The sequence below is a fragment of the Megascapheus bottae genome, chromosome 22 (genome assembly GCF_031878675.1).
Source record: "Megascapheus bottae isolate mThoBot1 chromosome 22, mThoBot2.hap1, whole genome shotgun sequence".
NCBI classification, from domain to species: Eukaryota; Metazoa; Chordata; class Mammalia; order Rodentia; family Geomyidae; genus Megascapheus; species Megascapheus bottae.
Genome location: NC_143530.1, coordinates 14853262 through 14875292, shown reverse-complemented (window position 1 = coordinate 14875292; position 22031 = coordinate 14853262). Strand labels below are relative to the sequence as shown.

Genomic DNA, 22031 nt, shown 5'->3' with positions numbered 1-22031 from the left:
AGACAAATTTGTTCTAGCTTTTAACTAGTTTTCTGTCGCACCTGTTGAATGCACGGATCCTCTCATGCATGTCATTTGTTGTTTGGTTCTTTGGGAATATTTTCATCATGTAGCTATTAGAACACAACCATGAAAATCAACAACAGTTAAACTTTTTTGGGGGGAGGGTTGGCTGTTTTCTTAAAGAACCAAGGTAGTGTTTCACCTCATAGTAGGGTGAGTTTTAAGTTCGCTTTCATTAATGTGCTTTTTATTATAATGTTATAGAAATGTAGTGACCTTATACTACTAAAACAGTATTATTAAAAAGAACCTTATGGTTAAGAATTTCTAGTAATAAGACCAAACCCAATAATTGTTAGGCTATTCATGGATTTTCATACTTTAGGTAATATTTAATTATAAAGAATTCTGACTTCTAATATACATATGACTATTGGTTACCACAAAGATATTAATAAATCTTAGAGTCTTTATTCACTTGTACTATTGAAGAGTACTTTTAAATTTTACTTCCATTAATTAAGCATTTTTTCTTTGTGGTAGGGTCTATCTACTGCTTTACTGGAAAGGACGAATTTGCATCATTTGACAAGCCTATTTCAAGTTTTTTGTTGCCTGATCACTTATTTTTGCTTTTATTTTTTAGCCTAATATAAAAATGTCAAATATGGGGCTGGGAGTTTGGCCTAGTGGTAGAGTGTTTGCCTAGCATGCACAAAGACCCAGGTTCAATTCCTCAGTCCCACATACATAGAAAAAAGCCAGAAGTAGTGCTATGGCTCAAGTGGTACAGCTCAGGCATTGAGAAAGCCCAAGAACAGTACTCAGGCCCTGAACTCAAGCCCAGGACTGGCAAAAAAAAGAGTCAAATACAAGTTTAATTCTCACAGGATAATGTCTTAATTTTGTACTAACTCATGTGAGTTACTGAGGCTCAGATTAAATTGAGGGTTCTTAGTGCCGTATTTTTTTAAAAAGGTGCCAATGTTGAAGACTTATTAAACTATTGGAAAAGAAAGTTTTAAATCATGTATTAGGATTTTTTTAAAGGGAAAGGTGGTTTCATGTCCTCAGCCTCTGGTTTATTGTAATTCTTACTGTTTCTTGGTATGAGTGTCATTTAGCAATGCTTCTGTTTACTAGGTGTTAAAATGGGTAATACTGTTTACTTAACTACCTCACAGATGGGTTAAAGCATATTAAGTTAAATCTTATGTATTATTTCTGAATCTCATTAAAAGCTCAAAAGTTTGGTCCCCTTTTCACCACAAGTATGATAGTCAACATTTTACTAGACATTGATAATTAAACTGGAAAATGAAGCTGAGCTATTTTGGATCAGGCTAGACAGCACTCCTTCCATTCCTGTGGCTCTTGCTTTAGTAAACATGGATAGAATGGGTCACCTACTTTAAAAGGTCCAATTTTTTTCTAGGTGTTTTAGATGACCATATTGTAGTAAATACCATCGAGATCATGGGAATGAAGGGTTTAACAAGGCCGTTTTCCAAAATGACCTGGTGCCATGAAGTCTGACTTCCAGAGACACTCTCAAAATATTTCAAGCTAATTACTGTTAATTTGGGGAGGTGAAAATTTTTCTTTTTTCTTTTTCTTTTTTTGACAACACAGAATTGCAGCATAATTAGAAGAGGGTCTAGTATTCCTGTTAAAAATTGACTTATTTTTTAATTAACAGATAAGCTTTCTTTTTAGAAATCTCATAGTAAAGTCTCAGAATGTAAACACATTAACTAGTGCTATCCATAGCTCTCTCTAAGATTTTAACTACTGGAAATCCTTAACCAATTACAATAGGGTTTTTTTCCTCTTCATTTTCAAAAAAAATTTGATTGCTTTTATTAGACATTGTTGGCTAATTTTTGTAACTACAGTTCATCTAAACACAGCTTTTTCTGAACATTAAAATTTGTAATCTGAAGATAGAATCCCAGTTTTAATGAATTTACAGAAGTAGCACAATCATTTCATTCCTTTAGGAAATAGTTATTGCCAAAGTGAAAAGGTAGATTATATTTCATGTTGTTATATGATGGGGATTGTTTCTTTATAAAGTTTCAAGGGATGTCAGTGTTCATTTCAGTTCCCAAATGGTTCTATTCCACAGTAGAAATCTGAACCATGTAATTTGAAATCCTTAACAAAACGTGGATTTAACTTTAAAAAAATGAAAATCCAAATGCAACAGTAGAATTCACCAGGCACTAACGTTAAAAATGAACTATATAGCCAGGCGAGGTGGCTCACGCCTATAATCCTAGTTACTCAGGAGGCTGAGATCAAGGTTCAAAGCCAGCCTGGGCTTAAAAGGACCTGACACTCTTATCTGCAATTAACCTCTAGAAGACAAGAAGTGGAGCTTGGCTCAAGGGTAAGGTGGTAGCCTTGAACTGAAGTGCTCAGGGACATCAGCCAGGCTCAAAGCAAGCCCCATGACCCAAAAAATTAAACAAACAAACAAATAAATAAATAAATAACTGTACTTACAGGAAGAGAGGGAAGAAAGGAAAAATTGGGAGAGCAATGGATGGAGTGACCAAAAGAATGGTGTCCAAAAAGAAAGGTCCTCTTTACCTGACTTTTACTACTGTAACTCCTCTATACATCACATTTATCATCACAGTAAATCAAAATCAACTTGGTTATAATACTAATAAGTAATTTCCAGCTAAGAGAAACAATTGTTTTCCTAGTTGTTGTGATCTTTTTTATTTGTTTCTGTAGTTTTATATTTGGGGACTGGGTCTGGGGCTTGAACTCAGGCCCTGGGTTCTGTCTCTTAGCTCTTTGGCTAAAGATTACCATTCTGCCAAATGAGCCACAGCTCCACTTTTCTCAGAATTAGAATCTGATGGATTTTTCTATTCTGATTGGCCTTGAACTTCAATCAGATCTCATCCTCCTGAGTAGCTACACTGACTTTTTGATGGGTAATTGGAGATAAGTCTCTCAGATTTGTCTGCCCAAGAGGATTTAAACCACAATCCTCAGATTTCAGCCTCCAGAAGACTACAGGTGTGACCACCCTCACTCAGCTCACTCAATGTCATTTCTCAGAAACTAAAAAGTCAGCTGTTGAGGTATGCTAGATAGATGCCCTCTCTAGGCCAGGGTCTTTTAGGAAACATATACACCATATCCAGGTTGTCCCAGAAGAAAGTACAGAGGAGCTGCTGTGTTACAGCCCAGCCAGCCACTCTGCTAGGTGTGATCAGTGTGAAATCTCAGGCTCAGACTGGGGACACTGATTCCCTTTTCCTCCTGCAGATCTTGATGGATTATCCAGCATGCTACTTCCTTTTCTGAGCCTCCCTCCCAGCTCCTCCTCTCAGCCTCAATTGTTTCATTCTGTGTGACTGATGTCCCTGAGCTCAACAGCTCAACCCCTAGAGCTCTACTACTTTGACAGCAACACTTGCTGGTTCCAAGTGGTTAACTGGAGATAAGACTCTCATAGGCTTTTGCTCCTAAGCTGGCTTTGAAATGCAAGCCTCAGGTCTCCCTCTCCAGAGTAGCTAGGATTATAGGCATGAGTCACAGGAACCAGGCTCAACCTCATCTCTATGGTAGTAGCACTCTGCCTGTACTTCATGACACTGAGAGCAGGACACAGGCCCCTTGCTGGGAATTCCATGCTTGTCTGCCTTTGAACAATGATCCTCAGATCTCAGCCTCCTGGGTTACTAAGTTTACAGACATCAGCCACCACCACTTGAATGGAGAATAATTTAAATAGTGTAGGCCAAAGGCTTTTATTGAAAATGTAGATCAAGCTGAGTAGGGTGGATCACACCTATATTCCTAGCTACTCAGGAGGCTGAGATCAGAGGATTGAAGTTTCAAGCCAGCCTGGGCATAAAGCCAGCCTAAAGTCAGCCTGGACACTAAAGACAGTGAGGGGGCTAGGAGTTTGGCTAGTGGCAAGGTGCTTACCTAGCATGCACAAAGACCGGGGTTCAATTCCTCAGTACCACATACATAGAAAAAAAGCCCGGAGTGGTGCTTTGACTCAAGTGGTAGAGCTCTAGCCTTAAGAAAACCTAAGGACAGTGCTTAGGCCCTGAGTTCAGCCCAGGACTGGCAGGAAAAAGAAAAAAAGTTGGGTATGGTGGTTTACACCTGCAGTTCAAGCTACTCAGAAGACTGTGATCTGAAGATCAAGGTTCAAACGAACAGAGGGCATTAAAGAATGTGAGATTCTTATCTCCCGTTAATCACTAGAAACCTGGAACAAGGCTGTATCTCAGGGGTAGGGCAGTAGCCTTGACCTAAAGAGTTCAAGGAAAACACCCAGGCCCAACGTTAAGTCCCATGAACAAACAAACAAAAAAAGGCAACATCAGATCTTGAAGAGTCTGGTTAATGAATTTGGGATTTATCCTAAAAGGGATTGATTGACAGTTGCACTCCAGATGGAGGCAGCAGTGAGGTCCCTCTGTAAACAGTGGAGGCAAAACAGATGCAGACCTTTTCTACTCAAGGCTGGGCACTCTTCCCTTCTTCCACCTTTACTCCAGGCTGCAGAGGACAGCACTGGACAGCACACACTTGCCTGACATGCTGGCACAGCCAGTGCTTCCCCAGCACCCAATTATATCCTCTGGGGGACCAGCCTGAGGCCCATCCAGGGAACCAGGCAGCTGAGTCATGGTAGGAATAATCAGGATAGCCCAGGAGAGGCAACAGTGGAGGCTTGGAGATGCAGACAGACACCTAGGTGGGTCTGGTTAGTGTAAAGCTTACCACCATCGTACAAAAATGACTGTGCTCTCATTCTGCTCTTCCACCCAGATTCCAAACCACCACAGCCCAGGCCAAACTCAGCCCCCTTCCCAAAGAGAAAACACGGCCTGAGGCTGCTGCAGTCTCCAGGGATGGATTTTCCTCACCTCCACATAAAGTTGAATTCTCTTTGCAGAATTCTGTGGTTCTGTTCAGTGGGCATTTCCACTCAATTTCCATTCTGCTTTTTTCTCTTTCTGTGTGTATTTCTAGTTCACTGTCAAACCTCTGCTTCATCCTCACATCACTGTCCTCCACAAGGCAGGCAGATCCCAACTTCCACAGGCCATTTGGTCCCATGAAGCAGCTCCCACTTCCAGGGCACACAGAAACATGGGGCTTGAAAGCTCACCTCGAGAACTCACACCTGTGATCCTAGAAACTCAGGAGGCTGAGATCTGAAGATCTGGGTTTGAAGTCAGCCCAGACAGCAAAGTCCATGAAACTCTCATTTCCACTCAACCACCACAAAGTCAGAAGTAGTGCTGTGATCAAGTAGCTGGGGGCCAGCCTTGAGCACAAAAAGCAAAGGGACCCTGCCCGGGCCTTGTGTTCAAACCTTACTACCAGTAACTCCCTGATACCAGAAGATAGTGCAGTGCTAGGTCTCCCCCAGAAAGGAGGCACAGAGGCAGGGAGTCCCATGAAACCATACTTGGAATAAATTGTATCCAAGGAAAATGTCTAAAGAATAGCCTCAACCCTGTGGCTAATAAACAGTGGGAACAGAGAGAGAGGTGCAATGAGAGCACAGCCTGCAAGGAAAGAGCAGGCTGGAGATGGGAGAACCTGCAGGAGGAAGAAGCCCTTGACACTTGGTAACTCTGAAGAAAGCTATTGTAACCCAGTAACCTTAGCTACTCAAGAGAGTGAGATCTGAGGATTACAGTTCAAAGCCAACCCAGGCAAACAAGTTCATAAGACTCTAATCCAAAATAAACTACTCAGAACAAAGCCAAAGGAAGAGAGAACAGGACGGCTGCCTTTGTATCCTGTGTCCTCCGTGTGGTGGCGATGAGAGAATGATATTAAAACTGGTGATGTTGAAAAAGGCATAAGATTTTTGTTCAGAAGTGTGTCCAGTGCCTCACCATTGAAAAGAGAGGCAAGCACAAGTCTGGGCCTAACATCCATGGTCTGGTCGGGAGACAGGCCAAGCAGATGGATTCACTTACAGAGATGCCAACAAGAACAAAGGCATCACCTGACTCCATACCAAGTCACACTCACACCAAGTGGCTGTCTGCGTTTTTAACTCCTATCCGCATGGTTCAAGTGGTTGAGCTCTTGACTCTAATAACCTGGTTGTAAATGCTTCACCTGCTGCACGGCTTGGGCGTGGCTAGGACCCTGCGTGTGGGTTCCTCTTGGTGGTGGTTGACGGTGGCATGGTCAGGTGAGCTCCTGTGGTCTCTACCACCTGTGTGTGGTGTTTACTTCACAAGCTCAGCCCACTGCGGGGCGGGGCTGCTGCTCTCCATCAGCCAGAGGTGCAGAGAGGCCACTGGGCTTCTCTCCCTCAGCCGAGGATGGAGAGGAGCTGCTGGGCTGCTATTAAACTGACTCCTCGATCCTTCACTGAGTGCTGGTGACTCTATTGCTGGGTTCCAAATGGCCAGGACACTGCATCCTAGCAAGTGTCAAGCTGTGAGTGTGAAGCACAGTACAACAAAATAATTTATTAACATACCTGGCAATCAACCTAACTGTGAGGATTAAAGACCTTTAAAATCAAACGTGTATGGTTCTGCTGCTACCCCGGACTCCTTGGTCGCCTCTCAATGAGAATCCTTGTCGCCACCCCTGCCTGGTTTCAGCCCCAGTCACAGACACCCACAGGTCCCCAACATGGTGAGTGCATGTCCATCCCCGTTGGCCAGGCTGCTGTCCAGATCGTCCATGCCTGCTGCGAGCTCTGCTGCCTGGAACACGGCATCCAGCCTGATGGCCAGAGGCCAAGTGATGAGACCACAGGGGGAGGAGACGACTCCTTCCACACCTTCTTCAGTGACACAGGCGCTGGCAACCACGTGCCCAGGGCCGTGTTTGTGGACCTGGAGCCCACAGTCATTGATGAGGTGGAACTGGCACCCACCGTCAGCTTCTCCACCCTGAGCACTCATCACAGGCAAGGAAGGTGCTGCCAACAACTGTGCCCGTGGGCACCACACCATTGGCAAGGACATCACTGACCGCATCTTGGACCCCATCAGAAAGCCGTCGTCCAGTGCACAGGGCTTCAGGGCTTCCTGGTGTTCCTCAGCTTTGGGGGAACTGGCTCTGGTTCACCTCCCTGCTGATGCAGCGTCTCTCTGTGGACCATGGCAAGAAGTCCAAGCTGGACTTCTCCATCCACCCCCCTCCAGGTGTCCACAGCTGTGGTGGAACACTCCAACTCCATCCTCACCACCCACACCACCTGGAGACTGACTGTGCCTTCATGCTGGACAATGAGGCCATCTATGACCTCTGTCGTGGAAACCTCCATATTGAGCACCCAACCTACGCCAACCTGAACCACCTATTGTCCTGATTGTGTCTTCCATCACAGCTGCCCTGAGGTCAGATGGGGCCTGAATGTTGACCTGACAGAGTTCCAGACAAATCTGGTGCCCTATTCCCCACATGCAATTCTTCCTAGCCACCCATGCCCCTGTCATCATTGCTGAGAAAGCCTACCATGAACAGCTTACTGTGGCAGAGATCACCAATGCTTGCTTTGAGCCAGACAACTAGATGGGGAAATGTGACCCTGCCATGGTAGGTACATGCACTGCTGCCTGTTGTACTGTGGTGATGTGGTTCACAAAGATGTCAATGCTGCCATTGCCACCATCGACACCAAGTGTACCATCCAGTTTGTGGATTGGTGCCCCACTGGTTTCAAGGTTGGCATCAATTTCCAGCCTCCCACTGTGGTTCCTGGTGGAGTTGGCCAAGGTATAGACAGATGGCTGTGTGCATGCTGAGCAACAAACACCACAGCCGTGGCCAAGGCCTGGGCCCACCTGCACCTGAGTTTGACCTGATATATGCCAAGTGTGCCTTTGTCCACTGTATGTGGCTGAGGGCATGGAAGAAGGAGAGTTTTCTGAGGCCATGAGGACATGGCTGCCCTAGAGAAGGATTATGAGAAAGTTGGAGCACATAGCCCGGATGGGGAGCACGAGGTGAGGAGTACTAGCTGCTGTTTCCACGCCCTGTCTTGTGATTGTTTTCTTCGTTTTTTTTTTTTTTGCCAGTCCTGAGCCTTGAGCTCAGGGCCTTTGCACTTTCCTTGGGTTTTCTCAAGGCTAGAACTCTACCACTTGAGCCACAGCACCACTTCTGGCTTTTTTCTGTGTATGTGGTACCGAGGAATTGAACCTAGGTCTTCGTGCATGCTAGACAAACACTCCTCCACTAAGACAATCTCCCAGCCCTTGTCACTGTTTTATTTCTGTGTGCAATCCTTTTAATTCTGACCTGTCAACAAAATATTTCCATATAAACTGTCAAAACGTAAAAGTACAACTTGTAAAACTTGGAAGGAATTGGTGGGAAAGGCCTCCCATGTTCGTGGATGCGATGAGTTAAAACTTGAGCATCTTAGGGCTAGGAGTTTGGCCTAGAGATAGACTGCTCACTTAGAAAGCAGGAAGACCCAAGTTCGATTCCTAGGCACAACATATATAGAAATACTGGATGGAAATGGTAATGTGGCTCAAGTGGTAGGGCTCTAGCCTTGACAAAGTCCAAGAACAGTGCTTAGACTCTGAGTTCAAGCCCAGGACTGGCAAAACCCAAAGAAGGCATTCTAACCCAGGCATTGTAGGTTGTTGCAGGCCAGGCCTCTGGGGAAGCAAGGGTCTGGTCCTGGCACTTCCCTGCCCCACATGGCTTGCTGTGTTCCCTTGGATAAGCCCAGGCTGATTTGAACTCTTAATCTTCCTACCTCCACCTCCCTAGCCCTGGGATTACAGGCGTGTCTCATCACATCTGTTGACTGCACAGCTTCAGGTCTGCTTCGTCTGGTGTTACTGGAAGTAAGCAGGAGATCTTCTATTTATTCTTTCTTTCCTCTCCATATCTATCTCCATTGTCTCATTGTCTCTCCATCTGTGTGTATGCATGTGTGTGTGTGTGTGTGTGTGTGTGTGTCTTGTGTCTCATTGCCTCTATCTCTGTAGCTATGTCTGCCTTTGTCTCTCTCTGTCTCTGTCTATCTCTTTCATTGTCTCTCCCTGTCTATTTCTCTCTCTCATTTGGTGGTACTGGGGCTTGAACTTAAGGCCTCTGACAAACTTACCTTGGTTACCAAGATGGAACTTTTACACTACAGCCACAACTCCAGACCAACTTTATTAACACTTAACTGATGATGAAATCTCTCAGACTTTCCTGACCAAGCTGACCTTTCTTCTTTAGATGTCAGCCTCTTGACTGGCTAGGAATACAGGTCTGAGCCACTGGTGCCTGGCAGATTCGATATATTGTAATCACAGTAAGATATACTTCACATAAAACAACCATTTTAATCTTTTAGTGTGTACAATCTATCAGCATTAAGTAATTCACACTATTGTAAATAGAAAAGAAATCAGGGTTGGGAATGTAGCCTAGTGGTCGAATGCTCACCTAGCAAGCACGAAGCCCTGGGTTTCATTCCTCCATACAACATACTCAGAAAAATCTGGAAGTGGTGCTGTGGTTCAAGTGGCAGGGCGCTAGCCATGAGCACAAAGTGTCCAAAGACAGTGCCCACGCCCTAAGTTCAAGCCTCAGGACAGGTAGTAAAAAAAAAAAAAAAAAAAAAAAAAAAAAAAAAATAATAATAATAATAATAAATCATGGGGCCGGTGTAATATCCCAGCCTTTTTGGGAGGCCACAAACCACCCAGCAGTAGAGTCCCCAGCACTCAGAGAACCCAGCTAGGCGTCAGTTTAACACCACACAGTGGTGGCTGCTCTCCACCTTTGTGCTGATAGAGAGCAGCCCCGAGCTTCAGTGGGGCTGAGCCTTAAAGATGAACACCACGTGCAGTGATCGTGAGCACCAGGATGGCACCACACGCCATGGACAAGAGGTCAGCATGTGTTACAATAGCAAAATAATTTAGCAGCTAAGCCTGCCAGGGTTATTACTAATGGAAGGACTGGGCCATGTCCCCGGGCTTCTTTGGCTTAAGCTGAGGCTAGCGCCTTCCCACCAGAGCCACAGCTCCACTTCAGCTTTTTCTCAATAGAAAAAGAATCTCACAGCCCTTCCTCCAGGGCTGGCTTTGACTCTCCATTCTCAGACCTCAACTTCATGACTGGCTAGGATTACAGGTGTGAGCCTCCAGTGTGCAGCTAGTTTTCATGATTCTAATGCTAACTACTCAGGAGGCTCAGTGCAGGAGTCTCAAGGTTGGAGACCAGCCTCATCACCAAAGGTTGATTGATTGTTTCCCAAAAAATAACCAACCAGGGCCGGGAGTTTGGCCTAGTGGTAGAGTGCTTGCCTAGCATGCATGAAGAACCAGGTCTGATTCCTTGGTACCACATACATAGAAAAAAGCTGGAAGGGGTGCTGAAGCTCAAGTGGTAGAGCTCTAGCCTTGAGAAAGTCCAAGGAGAGTGCATAGGCCCTGAGCCCAAGTCCAGGACTGGCAAAAAATAATAATAATAATAAATAAAAAATAACCAACCATAGAAAAAACAAAAAACCACTAAGACTGCATGCATGGCTCCAGTGGCAGAGCAGCAGCCTAGCAAAGTTGAGACCCTGAGTTCAAACTCCAAATGCACAACCACCACCCCAGAACAAGAACACAGGCAGTGCCCTGTGGCATGGCAGCTGCAGGTGGCCCCAGTGAGCTGTCCGTCCCTGCTGCCTCTCACCCAGCCCGCTGCTGCTGTCCCTGTACCCCAGAGCCACTCATCCCCTCCTGGGTTCCAAGCTGCCTGGCTGGTGAGCTTCAGTGCAGGCTGAGCTATTGGCACAGGCTGGCCTTGAACTTGCTGTGCAGCTCATGGAAGCCTGGGGAGGCCCCACCACTCTGACACCAGAGAAATGTGTTGTGCTGAAATGAATGGTGCTGCTGTGCTGTAGTTTGATGATGCTGCAAGCACCAATTCCATGGTGACTCTGGAATGCTGAGACTGCTCCTCGTGGAGGGCTGGGAAGCATTTAGAATTGCCTTCCCTGGACAAACCCCAGTTTGACTTTGACGCTGCAAAAATCTTTCTAGAACAGAGGTTCCAGCCCATCACAGAGGCCTGTGCAGAAGCCAAAGAAACTGGCGACCACAGGGAGGGAGCAGGAGAGTGATCATATCAAGTCCCCAGGCTTCACAGCTGCTCACAGGTTCCCAGGGGAGAATGGACCCAGCCTGACCTGCAATGTGTTGAGGCAAGGCAAGGTGCAGCCTGCGGGTGGCAGACCTGTCCCTGGCCTGGCCACTGGCCCAACTCAGCATCACAGATGGTCTCTTTGTGGAAAGGACACTTCATCAAGGTGAGTTAACTTGAGGAATGGGCACAGTTGTGTGCATTGCAAAGTAGAGGAAATGACAGGCCCAGCCACGTCCAGCTCTCTTTTCAGTTGTGTCGGGAGCAAGAGTGGAATCAAAAGTACAGTTTGATTCCACTCTTGCTCCCGACACAGTTGCTCAGAATCCTGTCTTCCCCTTTCCTTCATCTGCTCTGCATCCCTGGACCTCTAGTACATTCTGAACTGCTGTTGATTAAGCACACTCTTGTGTGTGTGTGTGTGTGTGTGTGTGTGTATTTTAAGGGGGTTGGCAATTTGGCCTAGCAGTAGAGTGCTTGTGTGTGTATTTTAAGGGGGTTGGCAATTTGGCCTAGCAGTAGAGTGCTTGCCTTGCATGCACTAAGACCCGGTTGGATTCCTTGGTACCACAAATAGAAAAAAAAAGCCAAAAGTGGTGCAGGGGCTCAAGTGGTAGAGCACACTAGCCTTGAGGAAGTCCAATGACAGTGCTCAGGCCCTGAGTTCAAGCTCTAAGACTGGCAAAAAAAAAAAAAAAAAAAGGAAAAGAAGGCAAATGCGGGGTTGGTGGCTTACTCCTGTAATCCTAGATACTCAGGAGACTGAGATCTGAGGACCAAGGTTCAAAGCCAACCTAGGCACAATAGGACCTGAGACTCTTACCTCCAGTTAGGCTCTAGAAAATGGGAAGTGGAGCTTGGCTTAAGAGTAGGGCCATAGCCTTGAGCTAAAGAGCTCAGGGACAACACACAGGACCAGTGGTAGGGTGGTAGCCTTGACCTGAAGAGCCCAGGCCGAGTTCAAGCCTCATGACCCACAACAACAACAACAAAAGAATGTATTTTAATAGCTCCTATAGGGGCCAGCAGTGTGGTCTAGTGGTAAGAGTGCTGGCCTTGCAAGCATGAAGACCCAGGATTGATTCTTTAGTACCACATACATAGAAAAAAGCCAGAAGTGGTGCTGAGGCTCAAGTGGTAGAGCTCTAGCCTTGAGAAAGTCCAAGGATAGTGCTCAGGCCCTGAGCCCAAGCCCAGGATAGGTAAAAATAAAAAAAGAGTCTCACAGATCTTTTTACCCAGGCTGATGGTGAATTCCATGTCTCAGCTCTCAGCCTCGTGAATAGGTAGGGTTACAGGGATGAAGCACTGATACCTAGTTTATCTGATGTTTTATTCTATCCAGAGTCAACCTTAATTTCAACAAAGCCATACCTGTACATTTGGTTTTGTTCTTTTTGGTGTTTGTCTGGTTTTTGTCATTTGTAGGACTTGAACTCTGGGCCTGAGTGTTGTTCCTGAGCTCTTCAGCTGAAGGCTACCACTCTACCCCCCTACCCCTTGAGCCACAGAGCCGCTTCCAGTTTTCTGGTAGCAAATTAGAGATCCAAATCTCTGGGTTTTTTAGTGCCCTTGCTGGCTTTGAACCGTGATCCTCAGATCTCAACCTCCCGAATAACTAGGATTACAGGCATGAGGCATCACACCCAGCCACATTTCACATTTCATATTATGTACAATAGATGATATATTATCTAGTAATATATGATAACTCTGTATAAGGATATGTTTATGTGTGTGTATATACATGTCTTTCAGGTCTATGAAAATTATATGGTATTGTGCTTTTTATACTTTGCTTGTATCACTCAGTATGACCAATTCCAGTTGCATCCATTTTCTGCCACATGGCATGATTTTATATTTTTTGTGGCTGGTTAAGTATGTATGTGAATATATTAATACATTTCCTATTCTTTATCCATTCACCTGTTATCGGACTTCCTACCTGATTCAAGTTTTTCATTATTGTGAGAAGTGGAAACATGGACATGAAGGTAATTTTCCGGTATATTGATTTACTCTCCTTTATTTATATATATGACCTCTATTAAACTTCATTAAACCAGAGTGGGCTCCACTCAGTTTACCTGAGAATTAGTTCAAAGGGGTCACATATTTGTTATTTTCTGTGTGTTTTTTTCTGGGGAAGTACAATAATCTAGTACCTCCAAACTTGGCTAAGGCCGACAGATACCCCAAACTTACACAAAGTGGCTTTGATGAGATAAAAATGAGTGTAAAACTAACCATATACAGAGGAATAGTTGCTGAAGCCTACAAAGGGTTGTATTTCCCTAAAGACTTTCAAGTAGCAAAGTTTCCATTTCCTGGCTGTTCAGCATGGCTGCTCAGTATTTGTGGTTTTGGTCTGTTATGGGGCTTGTGTGTCCACCCTGACCTCTTTTGTTCAAGGTCACAACGCTCCCTATTTTCTAGTGGCTAATTGGGGATAAATTTCAGGCACTTATCTGCGTAGGATGGCTTAAATGGCACTTCCCAGATCTTGGCTTCTTTCTTTCTTTCTTTCTTCCTTTCTTTTCCCCTTCTCCTTCTTTGCTGCCACAGCCTCCTACTCTCCCTCCCCCTCCCCCTACCCCCTCCCCCTCCTTCTTCTTCTTCTTCTTCTTCTTCTTCTTCTTCTTCTTCTTCTTCTTCTTCTTCTTCTTCTTCTTCTTCTCCTCCTTCTCCTTCTCCTTCTCCTTCTCCTTCTCCTTCTCTTCCTCCTCCTCCTCCTCCTCCTCCTCCTCCTCCTCCTTCTCCTCTTCCTCCTCCTCCTTCTCCTTTCTCTTGAACTCAGGCCTAAGCACTGGACTACGGAGTTCTCAAGAGTAGAGCTCTACCACTTGAGCCAGAGTACCATTTCCAATATTTTTCTATATATGTGGTACAAGGAATAAAAACCAGGTCTTCATGCATGCTAGACAAGAACTCTACCACTAGACCAAAATCCCAGCCTAGATCTCAGCCTTTTGAATACCTACGACAACAGGCATGAGAAACCAACACCAAGCTGCAGTGCTTTTTTCTAGGATTCTAAATCCTAGAAACAACACCAACAATGAAAAGCCATCGTGTGGTCGCTTATGGAAACTACAAGCTGGATAGACGAAAACTGCATTCTATGAAATTTGTTTTTATCCTGTACTCTATCATAATAGTCATTAAACATCTTCTTGGACATCGTAAAAAGAAAATGTCAGCTGAGCACTAGTGGCTCACATTGGAAGTGGTGCTGTAGCTCAGACTGGTAGAGTACTAACCTTGAATGAAAAACTCAGGGTCAGTGCTCAGACACTGAGTTCAATCCCAAGGAAAGACAAAAAAAAAAAAAAAAAATCAGTGGATCATGCCTAGACTCTTAGGTACTCCCGAGGCTGAGATCTAAGAATCATTCCTTGAAGCTAGCACTGACTGGAAAGTGTGTGGGATCCTTATCTCCAAAAAGCAAGAAGTGAAACTGGGGCTCAAGTGGCACCACACTAGCCTGGACCTAGAACAAGCTTAGCCTAGCAACAGCACTCAAGCCCTGAGTTAAGCCAAAAGTTTGCTACACACAAAGAAAATCCCTCCAGTAAGAATATTTCCTCGGCCGGGAGTTTGGCCTAGTGGTTAAAGTGCTTGCCTAGCATGCATGAAGACCCGGGTTCGATTCCTCGGTACCACATACATAGAAAAAAGCCAGAAGTGGTGCTGAGGCTAAAGCGGTAGAGCTCTAGCCTTGCGAAAGTCCAAGGACAGTGCTCAGGCCCTGAGCTCAAGCCCAGGACTGGAAGAAAAAAAAAAGAATATTTCCTCACACCTCATATCAAAAACACTTCTCAGCAAATCCCAGATCCCTGGCTGTGCACAGAACACAGATGAGATCACACCCCAAGACAAGATCACACCTCAAGACTTGGCACAATGGGATCTTCAGTTCACAAACACTTGGCCTAGATATGTTCTTACCAAATTCCTCCCATCTCTCAGAGGTGATGATTAACACCAAGTGCCACAGGTACCTTCCCTGTCCCCAACCCACACTGTGTCCCTTGTCCTGCAGCACTGCCCTCCTCCTGCAGGACGTGGTCCTTCCTTGCTCTCTGAGGCAGTGTGCCACCTGCCTCTTCTCACTAGGAATTGTGCTCCACAAGGATGGCAGTTCCTGCTCCTTTATCTTTCCCAAAGGATTCCATATTCTATCTGCAAAGCAATTCCACAGGCTTAAGTAGTCAGAGCAATACCCAGCACAGCCAGAGGATACATGTATTGATTTGTATCTGGAGAATAAAGTTAGGCAAAAGCAAGTGTTTGGCCAGGGTTAGATAGGACTGAGTCCACTCTGGGGGGAGGGGAGGGCAGGAGAGGTGTCCCAGCTCCTCTCCAGGATGCAGGAATCAGAGGGAGCAGTGACAATCAAGACCCAGGGAGGGGAAACAGCCCCCCAAAATACCACGCACAGTGAGTCGGAACTTCCACAGTTCCGCCAGCCCCCAGCTCTGTTCAGATTTGGAATCCATCAGTGGATGTCACCAATCCCAAGGTTAGAGCCCTCATGACCCAGATCTCCTAGAAATACCCAACAGACACGTGTGCACATGAGCTCTACTCACCTCCAGGTCCTCACAGCCAATCAAGAGGAGATAACAATCTTCACCTCACTCTGTTTTATTTTGTTCTTTCTGGCTTTTTTTGCCCATTCTGGGGCTTAAATTCAGGGCCGGAGCACTGTCCATGAACCTTTTTCTCAAGGCTAGATCTACCAGAGAGCCACTTCCATCCTTTAGTATCTATGTAGTAAGATAACTGAACCTGGTTCTTCGTGAATGCTAGGCAAGCACTCTACCACTAGGCCAAATTCCCAGCCCATCACTCTGCTTTTCAGTCCAGGAATGTGGGTTGGAGCAGATTGGAACTACCCAGATCCAAGGGCAGGTGGAGAGAAGGGCAGAGAAGATGGAAAGTATCAGGAAAGGAGCTCACAGGAGATGCTTGACCTCCGTCCTCTCTGCTCTCAAGGTGGCTCCTTCAGAGTACTTAGGAAAAGACAGAAACACTCTAAAGATGCAGTGCTAGAAGGACAGCAAGTTACCTCAAATTGCCTTTCTCCTCAACACTCACACTCCTATATACCACACACACCTCTAAAATACACACTCCCCTGTGCAAGGCTGCCTTGTGCTTTGAGAAGCACTGCCAGGAAAACACCTCCTGCAGCTGTCAGGGGGACGGTAGAAGGGCCAGACACCAACTCAAGGAAATTGGCCGAAGGGAGGCAATTATGGAGCAAATACTAATTATGCCTGAATACAGGAAGCAGGCTTGAGTCCATGTCATCTATCGAGTCTGCCCTGTGTCCTAGAGAAACCCAAAGTCCTGGGAATCTCTAAGGTCTGTGATCACAGCTTTGCGTGTAGAAGGTTCTTGAAAAGCAACAGGACTAAGGAACAAGGAAGACAACCCAGGTGAGGAATGACAGTATGTCTTCCAGAACCATTAAGCTCCAAGCACACAGTCCTGTCCACATTCAGCTGCTCACAACTACAAATATGCCTCCAAAAACACCCAGCTCAACCTGGGCACCAGTGGCTCATGCCAGGAATCCCAGCTACTCAGGAGGCTGAGATATGAGGATGGAGGTTCAAAGCCAGTACAGGCATTAAATAACATGTGTCTTTTATCTCCAGTTAATCACTAGAAAATGGGAAATGCAGCTGTGCTCAAGGTGTAGAGCACTAGAATTGCCAGGTCAAGCCATATGACAACCCTGAAATATTTTTTAATAAAAATAAAACATTCAGCCCAGCAAACATGATGATTCTGGAATATAATCATATTTTTATTTTGTCACAAGTTTTAGGAATCATCTGTGATTTAATAATTCTACGAGGCTATCTCATGAGAACAATTTGAAAATCACACCCAGATCCACATTTTGTTTATCAACAGGAAAGCAAGAAGCAGTGGCAACCAAAAGAGAGGTCAGGAATGGGGACTCCATGGAGGGACACGGTAAGAACCCAGGTGTGGAGAGACAACACAGGAGCTCATGATGTCCCAGGAGGGAGGAGGAGAGGAGGAACTAATGTTGTGATTGTCACTGTCACACAAAGCAGCTGGGTCACACTGCAGGAGAGAAGAACAAGGACAACAAGGCAGATCAGGCTCTGTTAGGGACACACTCTGAGCAGGCCACCTAACACCCCAGTCCAAAGGCCCTGCAGCCACCACACAGCCTCCCCTGTGCCTCAGCCCTGCTCCCCACTTAGGGCCACCAGGTTGTCACCTTTTGCACGTGAGAGGGACACATCAGAGCCCTGGTCACTGTCTGCCTCTGTGGTAGAAGAGGAACTGGTTAGAGCCCACGGTGTCACTGGGGGAATTCTGGGGTGGAGGAGCTCCCACAGGTCCTGTCTGCACACCACCAAGGTCACCTCCCTCCCACATGCTACTCACTTGCAGCCTTGTCATAGCCTTCTCTTTTGCCACCTGCAAGGACAAACAGCAAGTGAGAGGGGGACACGAGCACTGCCATGAGGGTCTGGAGGAATCCCCAGCCTTGAGCTCAAGGGAAGTTTCCAGAAATGTGACTAAGGAACCAGGGATTCATCTGGAGAGATGAGCACACCAGTTGGGAAGAGAGAGCCCAGGACCTCCTGGAGTGAGACCTCAGTGGGGACATTCCCTGGGACCTGAGTGCTGGAATCTGGTCCCCATCACCACCCTCAGGGGTGACTTTTGTGTCCTTCATTCACCCTGTGATTTACAGAAGAGGAGCTGTGAGGCTGGGGATGCCCTGAGTGTGCACCACTTCCCATCCCGTGTGCAGCACACGCTTCTACCTGGGGCCTGAACCCACGAGGGGGCCAGGAATTCACACCTCCACCTGCCTACCTGCATTCCTCTTCCTCCACAGCCCAAGAACCACAGCCAAAACAAGCAGAACTGCAACGATGACCATGACAATGACCCACATAGGAATGGTGGGCTGGGCAGGTGGCTCTGGAGGAGGGGAAAGGAGGATGAGGCTGTGCTCCTGCTCTCAGTCCTTCCCCTGCTGAGGGCTCCAGGTGGCTCCTGCTTTCTCTGCCCACCTGCCCTGTGCCCTCAGCCCCTGCTTACCCCATGTCAGGCTGAGGGGCTCAGGCAGCCCCTCATGCTGCACATGGCACGAGTATCTCTGCTCCTCTCCAGAAGATACCACCACCGCTGCCCACTTCTGGAAGGTTCCATCTCCTGCAGGCCTGGTCTCCACCAGCTCCATGTCCTGGGTCAGGTCCTCCCCATCCCTTCTCCAGGTCAGGGTGATCTCCGCAGGGTAGAAGCCCAGGGCCCAGCACTTCAGGGTGACCTGGTGCTCAGAGCTGGGGTGGTGGGTCACGTGGGCCTTGGGGGAGTCTGACAAGGAGCCAGAAATTCAGATCCATGTCCTGGCCTCCCATGGCCTCTGTGCAGCTCCTGTGACCATCCCAGGAGGTGGGAGCCCGGCCGCTGTACCTGTGCGCTGCAGCGTGGCCTTGCCGAGCTCCAGGTACCTGAGCAGCCACTCCACGCACCTGCCCTGCAGGTAGGTCCTGCATTGCTCAGCCACGCCGGCCTCCTCGCACTTGCGCCTGGTGTTCTGAGCCGCCATGTCGGCTGCAGTCCAGGAGCTCAAGTCCTGGTTCAGGGCGATGTAGTCCTGGCCATCATAGGCGTACTGTTCATACCCGCGGAGGAGACGACCATCTGGACTCACATGGCAGCCACACATTCTCTGGAGGGTGTGAGAACCTGCCCGGCCCACGGTCAGCCCCTAAACTGAAGTGAAACCCGCCCCCCCCCGCCCCATCCCACGGCCTCTGGTGAACCTGTGCTGAGACCCCGGGCTGGCGGGCGGGGATGCTGGAGGGACCCCCGCCTGGTGCTCACTCACCTCCCTCGCTCTGGTTGTAGTAGCCCAGCAGGGTCTGCAGGTTCACTTTGTCAATCTGCGCATGGTTCTTCCAGATCCGCGTCTCCCTCTCCCAGTACTCGGGCGTCTCCCGCTCCACCCACGACGCCCGCGGCTCGGCCCTGGGGTTCGCGGCATCGCTGTCGAAGCGCACGAACTGGGAGTCGTCCACGTAGCCGACGACGATGAAGCGGGGCTCCCCGAGGCCCGGGCGGGACACGGCGGTGTGGAAATACCGCAGGGAGTGGGGGCCTGCGGGCGGAGCCGTGAGACCCGCGCCCAGCTCCGGGCGGGAGGGGAGGAGGGGTGCGGGGACCGGGGGCGGGGCGGGGCGGCGGGAAGGGGTGGGCGGCGCCCCGGGTGGGTCCCGAGGACGGGCCTGGGGGAGGGGACGGGGTCCCCGCCCACCCCCTGTCCCCATCCTTTCCGTCCCCTCTCCCTATCCCCCCCGCCCGTTTTCCTATCCCCTCGACCCCTCTCCCAACCCCCCCCCGTCCTTTCTCCCCATCCCCCCTACCCAGCCCCGTTCCCCGTCCCACTCACTAACCCCGTGCCCTCCCCCTGTCCCCTGTCTACTCTTCCTATCACTCCGCCCCCTCTCCCTATCCCCCCACCCCTCTCCCTATCCCCCCAGTCCCCTCTCCCTATCCACCGAGTGCCCTCTCCCTATCCCCCAGTCCCCACTCCCTATCCACCCAGTGCCCTCTCCCTATCCCCCCAGTCCCCTCTCTCTATCCCCCATCCCCTCTCCCTATCCCCCATCCCCTCTCCCTATCCCCCATCCCCTCTCCCTATCCCCCAGTCCCCTCTCCCTATCCCCCCAGTCCCCTCTCCCTGTCCCCCATCCCCTCTCCCTATCCCCCCAGTCCCCTCTCCCTATCCCCCATCCCTTCTCCCTATCCCCCATCCCCTCTCCCTATCCCCCCAGTCTTCTCTCCCTATCCCCCCAGTCCTCTCTCCCTATACCCCATCCCCTCTCCCTATCCCCCCAGTCCCCTCTCCATATCCCCCCATCCCCTCTCCCTATCCCCCATCCCCTCTCCCTATCCCCCGCCCGTCCCCACTCCCTATCCCCTGTCCCCTCTCCATATCCCCCCCCCCGTCCCTTCTCCCTATCCCCGCCCCCCTCCCTTCTCCCTATCCCTGTCTCTTCTCCCTATCCCCCAGTCCCCTCTCTCTATCCTCCCCCCCTGTTCCCGCTCCCTATCTCCCCCCCTGTTCCCTCTCCCTATCTCCCCCCCAGTCCCCTCTCCCTATCCTCCATCCCCTCTCACTATCCCCCCATCCCCTCTCCCTATCCCCCATCCCCTCTCCCTATCCCCCCAGTTCCCTCTCCCTATCCCCCAGTCCCCTCTCCCTATCCCCCCATCCCCTCTCCCTATCCCCCCAGTCCTCTCTCCCTATCCTCCATCCCCTCTCCCTATCCCCCCAGTCCCCTCTCCCTATCCCCCCAGTCCCCTCTCCCTATCCCCCCAGTCCCCTCTCCCTATCCCCCATCCCCTCTCCCTATCCCCCCAGTCCCCACCCCCTATCCCCCAAGTCCCCTCTCCCTATCCCCCCAGTCCCCTCTCCCTATCCTCCATCCCCTCTCCCTATCCCTCCCGTCCCTTCGGGGGCCCTATCCCCCCACCGTCCCCTCTCCCTATCCCCGTCCCATCTCCACTCCTGCAGTCCCCGCGTCCTGAGGTTCCCTGACTCACCCGCCCAGGTCCCGGTCAGCGCCAGGGCCCCCAACAGCAGCAGCAGGACGGATCGGCGCGCCATGTCCCCCGCCTCGCCATCCAGGGGATTCTGAGTGTCGGGAGCTCCTCGCGGACTTTAGAACCCGGACGCCGTGGTCCTGATTGGCTGCTCCGGAGCCCGACACCCAATGGAGGCGGGAACTGGGGCCGCGTCACCAGTGTCTGGGCAGAAGCCGCCCGCACAGGTAGGAGAAGAAGTGAAACCAGAGTCCAGGACCCCAGGGCTGAGCTTCCCGACCCAGAGCCGCCCCGGGCCCGGGCACTGGGGCGTCGCCCTGAGCCCCGTCCTCCCGCCCCAGCACTCTGTGCCGGCCTCCTGGGGGCTCCTGACCCGGGACCACGGCACAGGTTCTCAGAGGGTTTGCTTCCAGGGTCTCTGCACCCCACACGTTCCTGTTATTCACACCATGTGAGTTCTGTCTGTGGATGTTCACACTCTAGACAGGAGACAGTCCTTCAAGGGGGCTCAGGCCCTGTGATCCCAGGTACTGGAGCGACTCAGACCTAAACCAGCAGGGCAGGAAAGTCCCTGAGACTCTAAACCGAAAGTGCAGCTGTGACTCAGAGTAACCAACACCCAGGCCCTCTGAGCTCCAAGTCCTCCACGCACAAAAGCAACAACAGTCCTGAAAAATACTGAATTTCACAGAAATAGAGTCACAGGCGGTGAACTAATTCAGCAGTGGTACTCCCTGCTGAAACCAAGTACACACTGTGGAAAATGAAGTTTACAACTTGTGGGCGGAAAACGAGGAGAAAACTGGGAGAGTAAGGCAAGGAGTGACACTGTCCCAAAAGAAATGTTCTCTTTCTTTACCTGACTTTTGAAACTCTAACCCCTCTGGACATCATCTTTATGATAACAATGAGATACTTTATTTCTTTTATAATTCCAATAATTAGCAATTGTTTATTCATTGGTTTTCTAATGTTCTTTTTAGGTTTGTTTCTTTCTGTTGTTTTGATTTTACTGGGGCTTAAACTCAGGCCCTGGGTGTTGTCCCTTAGCTATTTTGCGGAAGGCTAGCACTCTGCCACTTTTACTACAGCTCCACTTTTGGCTTTTTGCACTGATTAACTTGGAAATAAGAATGTTGTAAGTTTATCTTTTCTGTCTTTGAATTTCAATCCTCAGTGTCAGCCTCCTGAGTAGCTAGGATGCCAGGCTGGCTTCCAACTTTTTGATGGGTAATTGGAGGTAAGGGTCTATTGGGGGCCTGAGAATGTGGCTCAGTGACAGAGTGCTTGCCTAGCAT

General features: G+C 48.9%; 1 protein-coding gene and 1 pseudogene across 1 annotated transcript; one reads left to right on the top strand and one right to left on the bottom strand.

The window, feature by feature from the left end:
• The first annotated feature begins 6665 nt into the window (after positions 1 to 6665).
• On the top strand, positions 6666 to 15332 carry LOC150047971 (tubulin alpha-1C chain-like; annotated as a pseudogene).
• Positions 15333 to 17326: 1994 nt separating this feature from the next.
• Positions 17327 to 20838, bottom strand: LOC150047970 (class I histocompatibility antigen, Gogo-B*0101 alpha chain-like). Its single transcript, XM_090356144.1, has 7 exons — positions 20734 to 20838; positions 19016 to 19285; positions 18598 to 18873; positions 18223 to 18498; positions 17995 to 18102; positions 17557 to 17589; positions 17327 to 17434 (listed from the first exon to the last, which is right to left on the bottom strand). The coding sequence occupies exons 1-7, from the start codon at positions 20795 to 20797 to the stop codon at positions 17349 to 17351; spliced, it is 1113 nt and encodes a 370-aa protein (XP_090212270.1). The 5' UTR covers positions 20798 to 20838; the 3' UTR covers positions 17327 to 17348.
• Positions 20839 to 22031: the final 1193 nt, after the last annotated feature.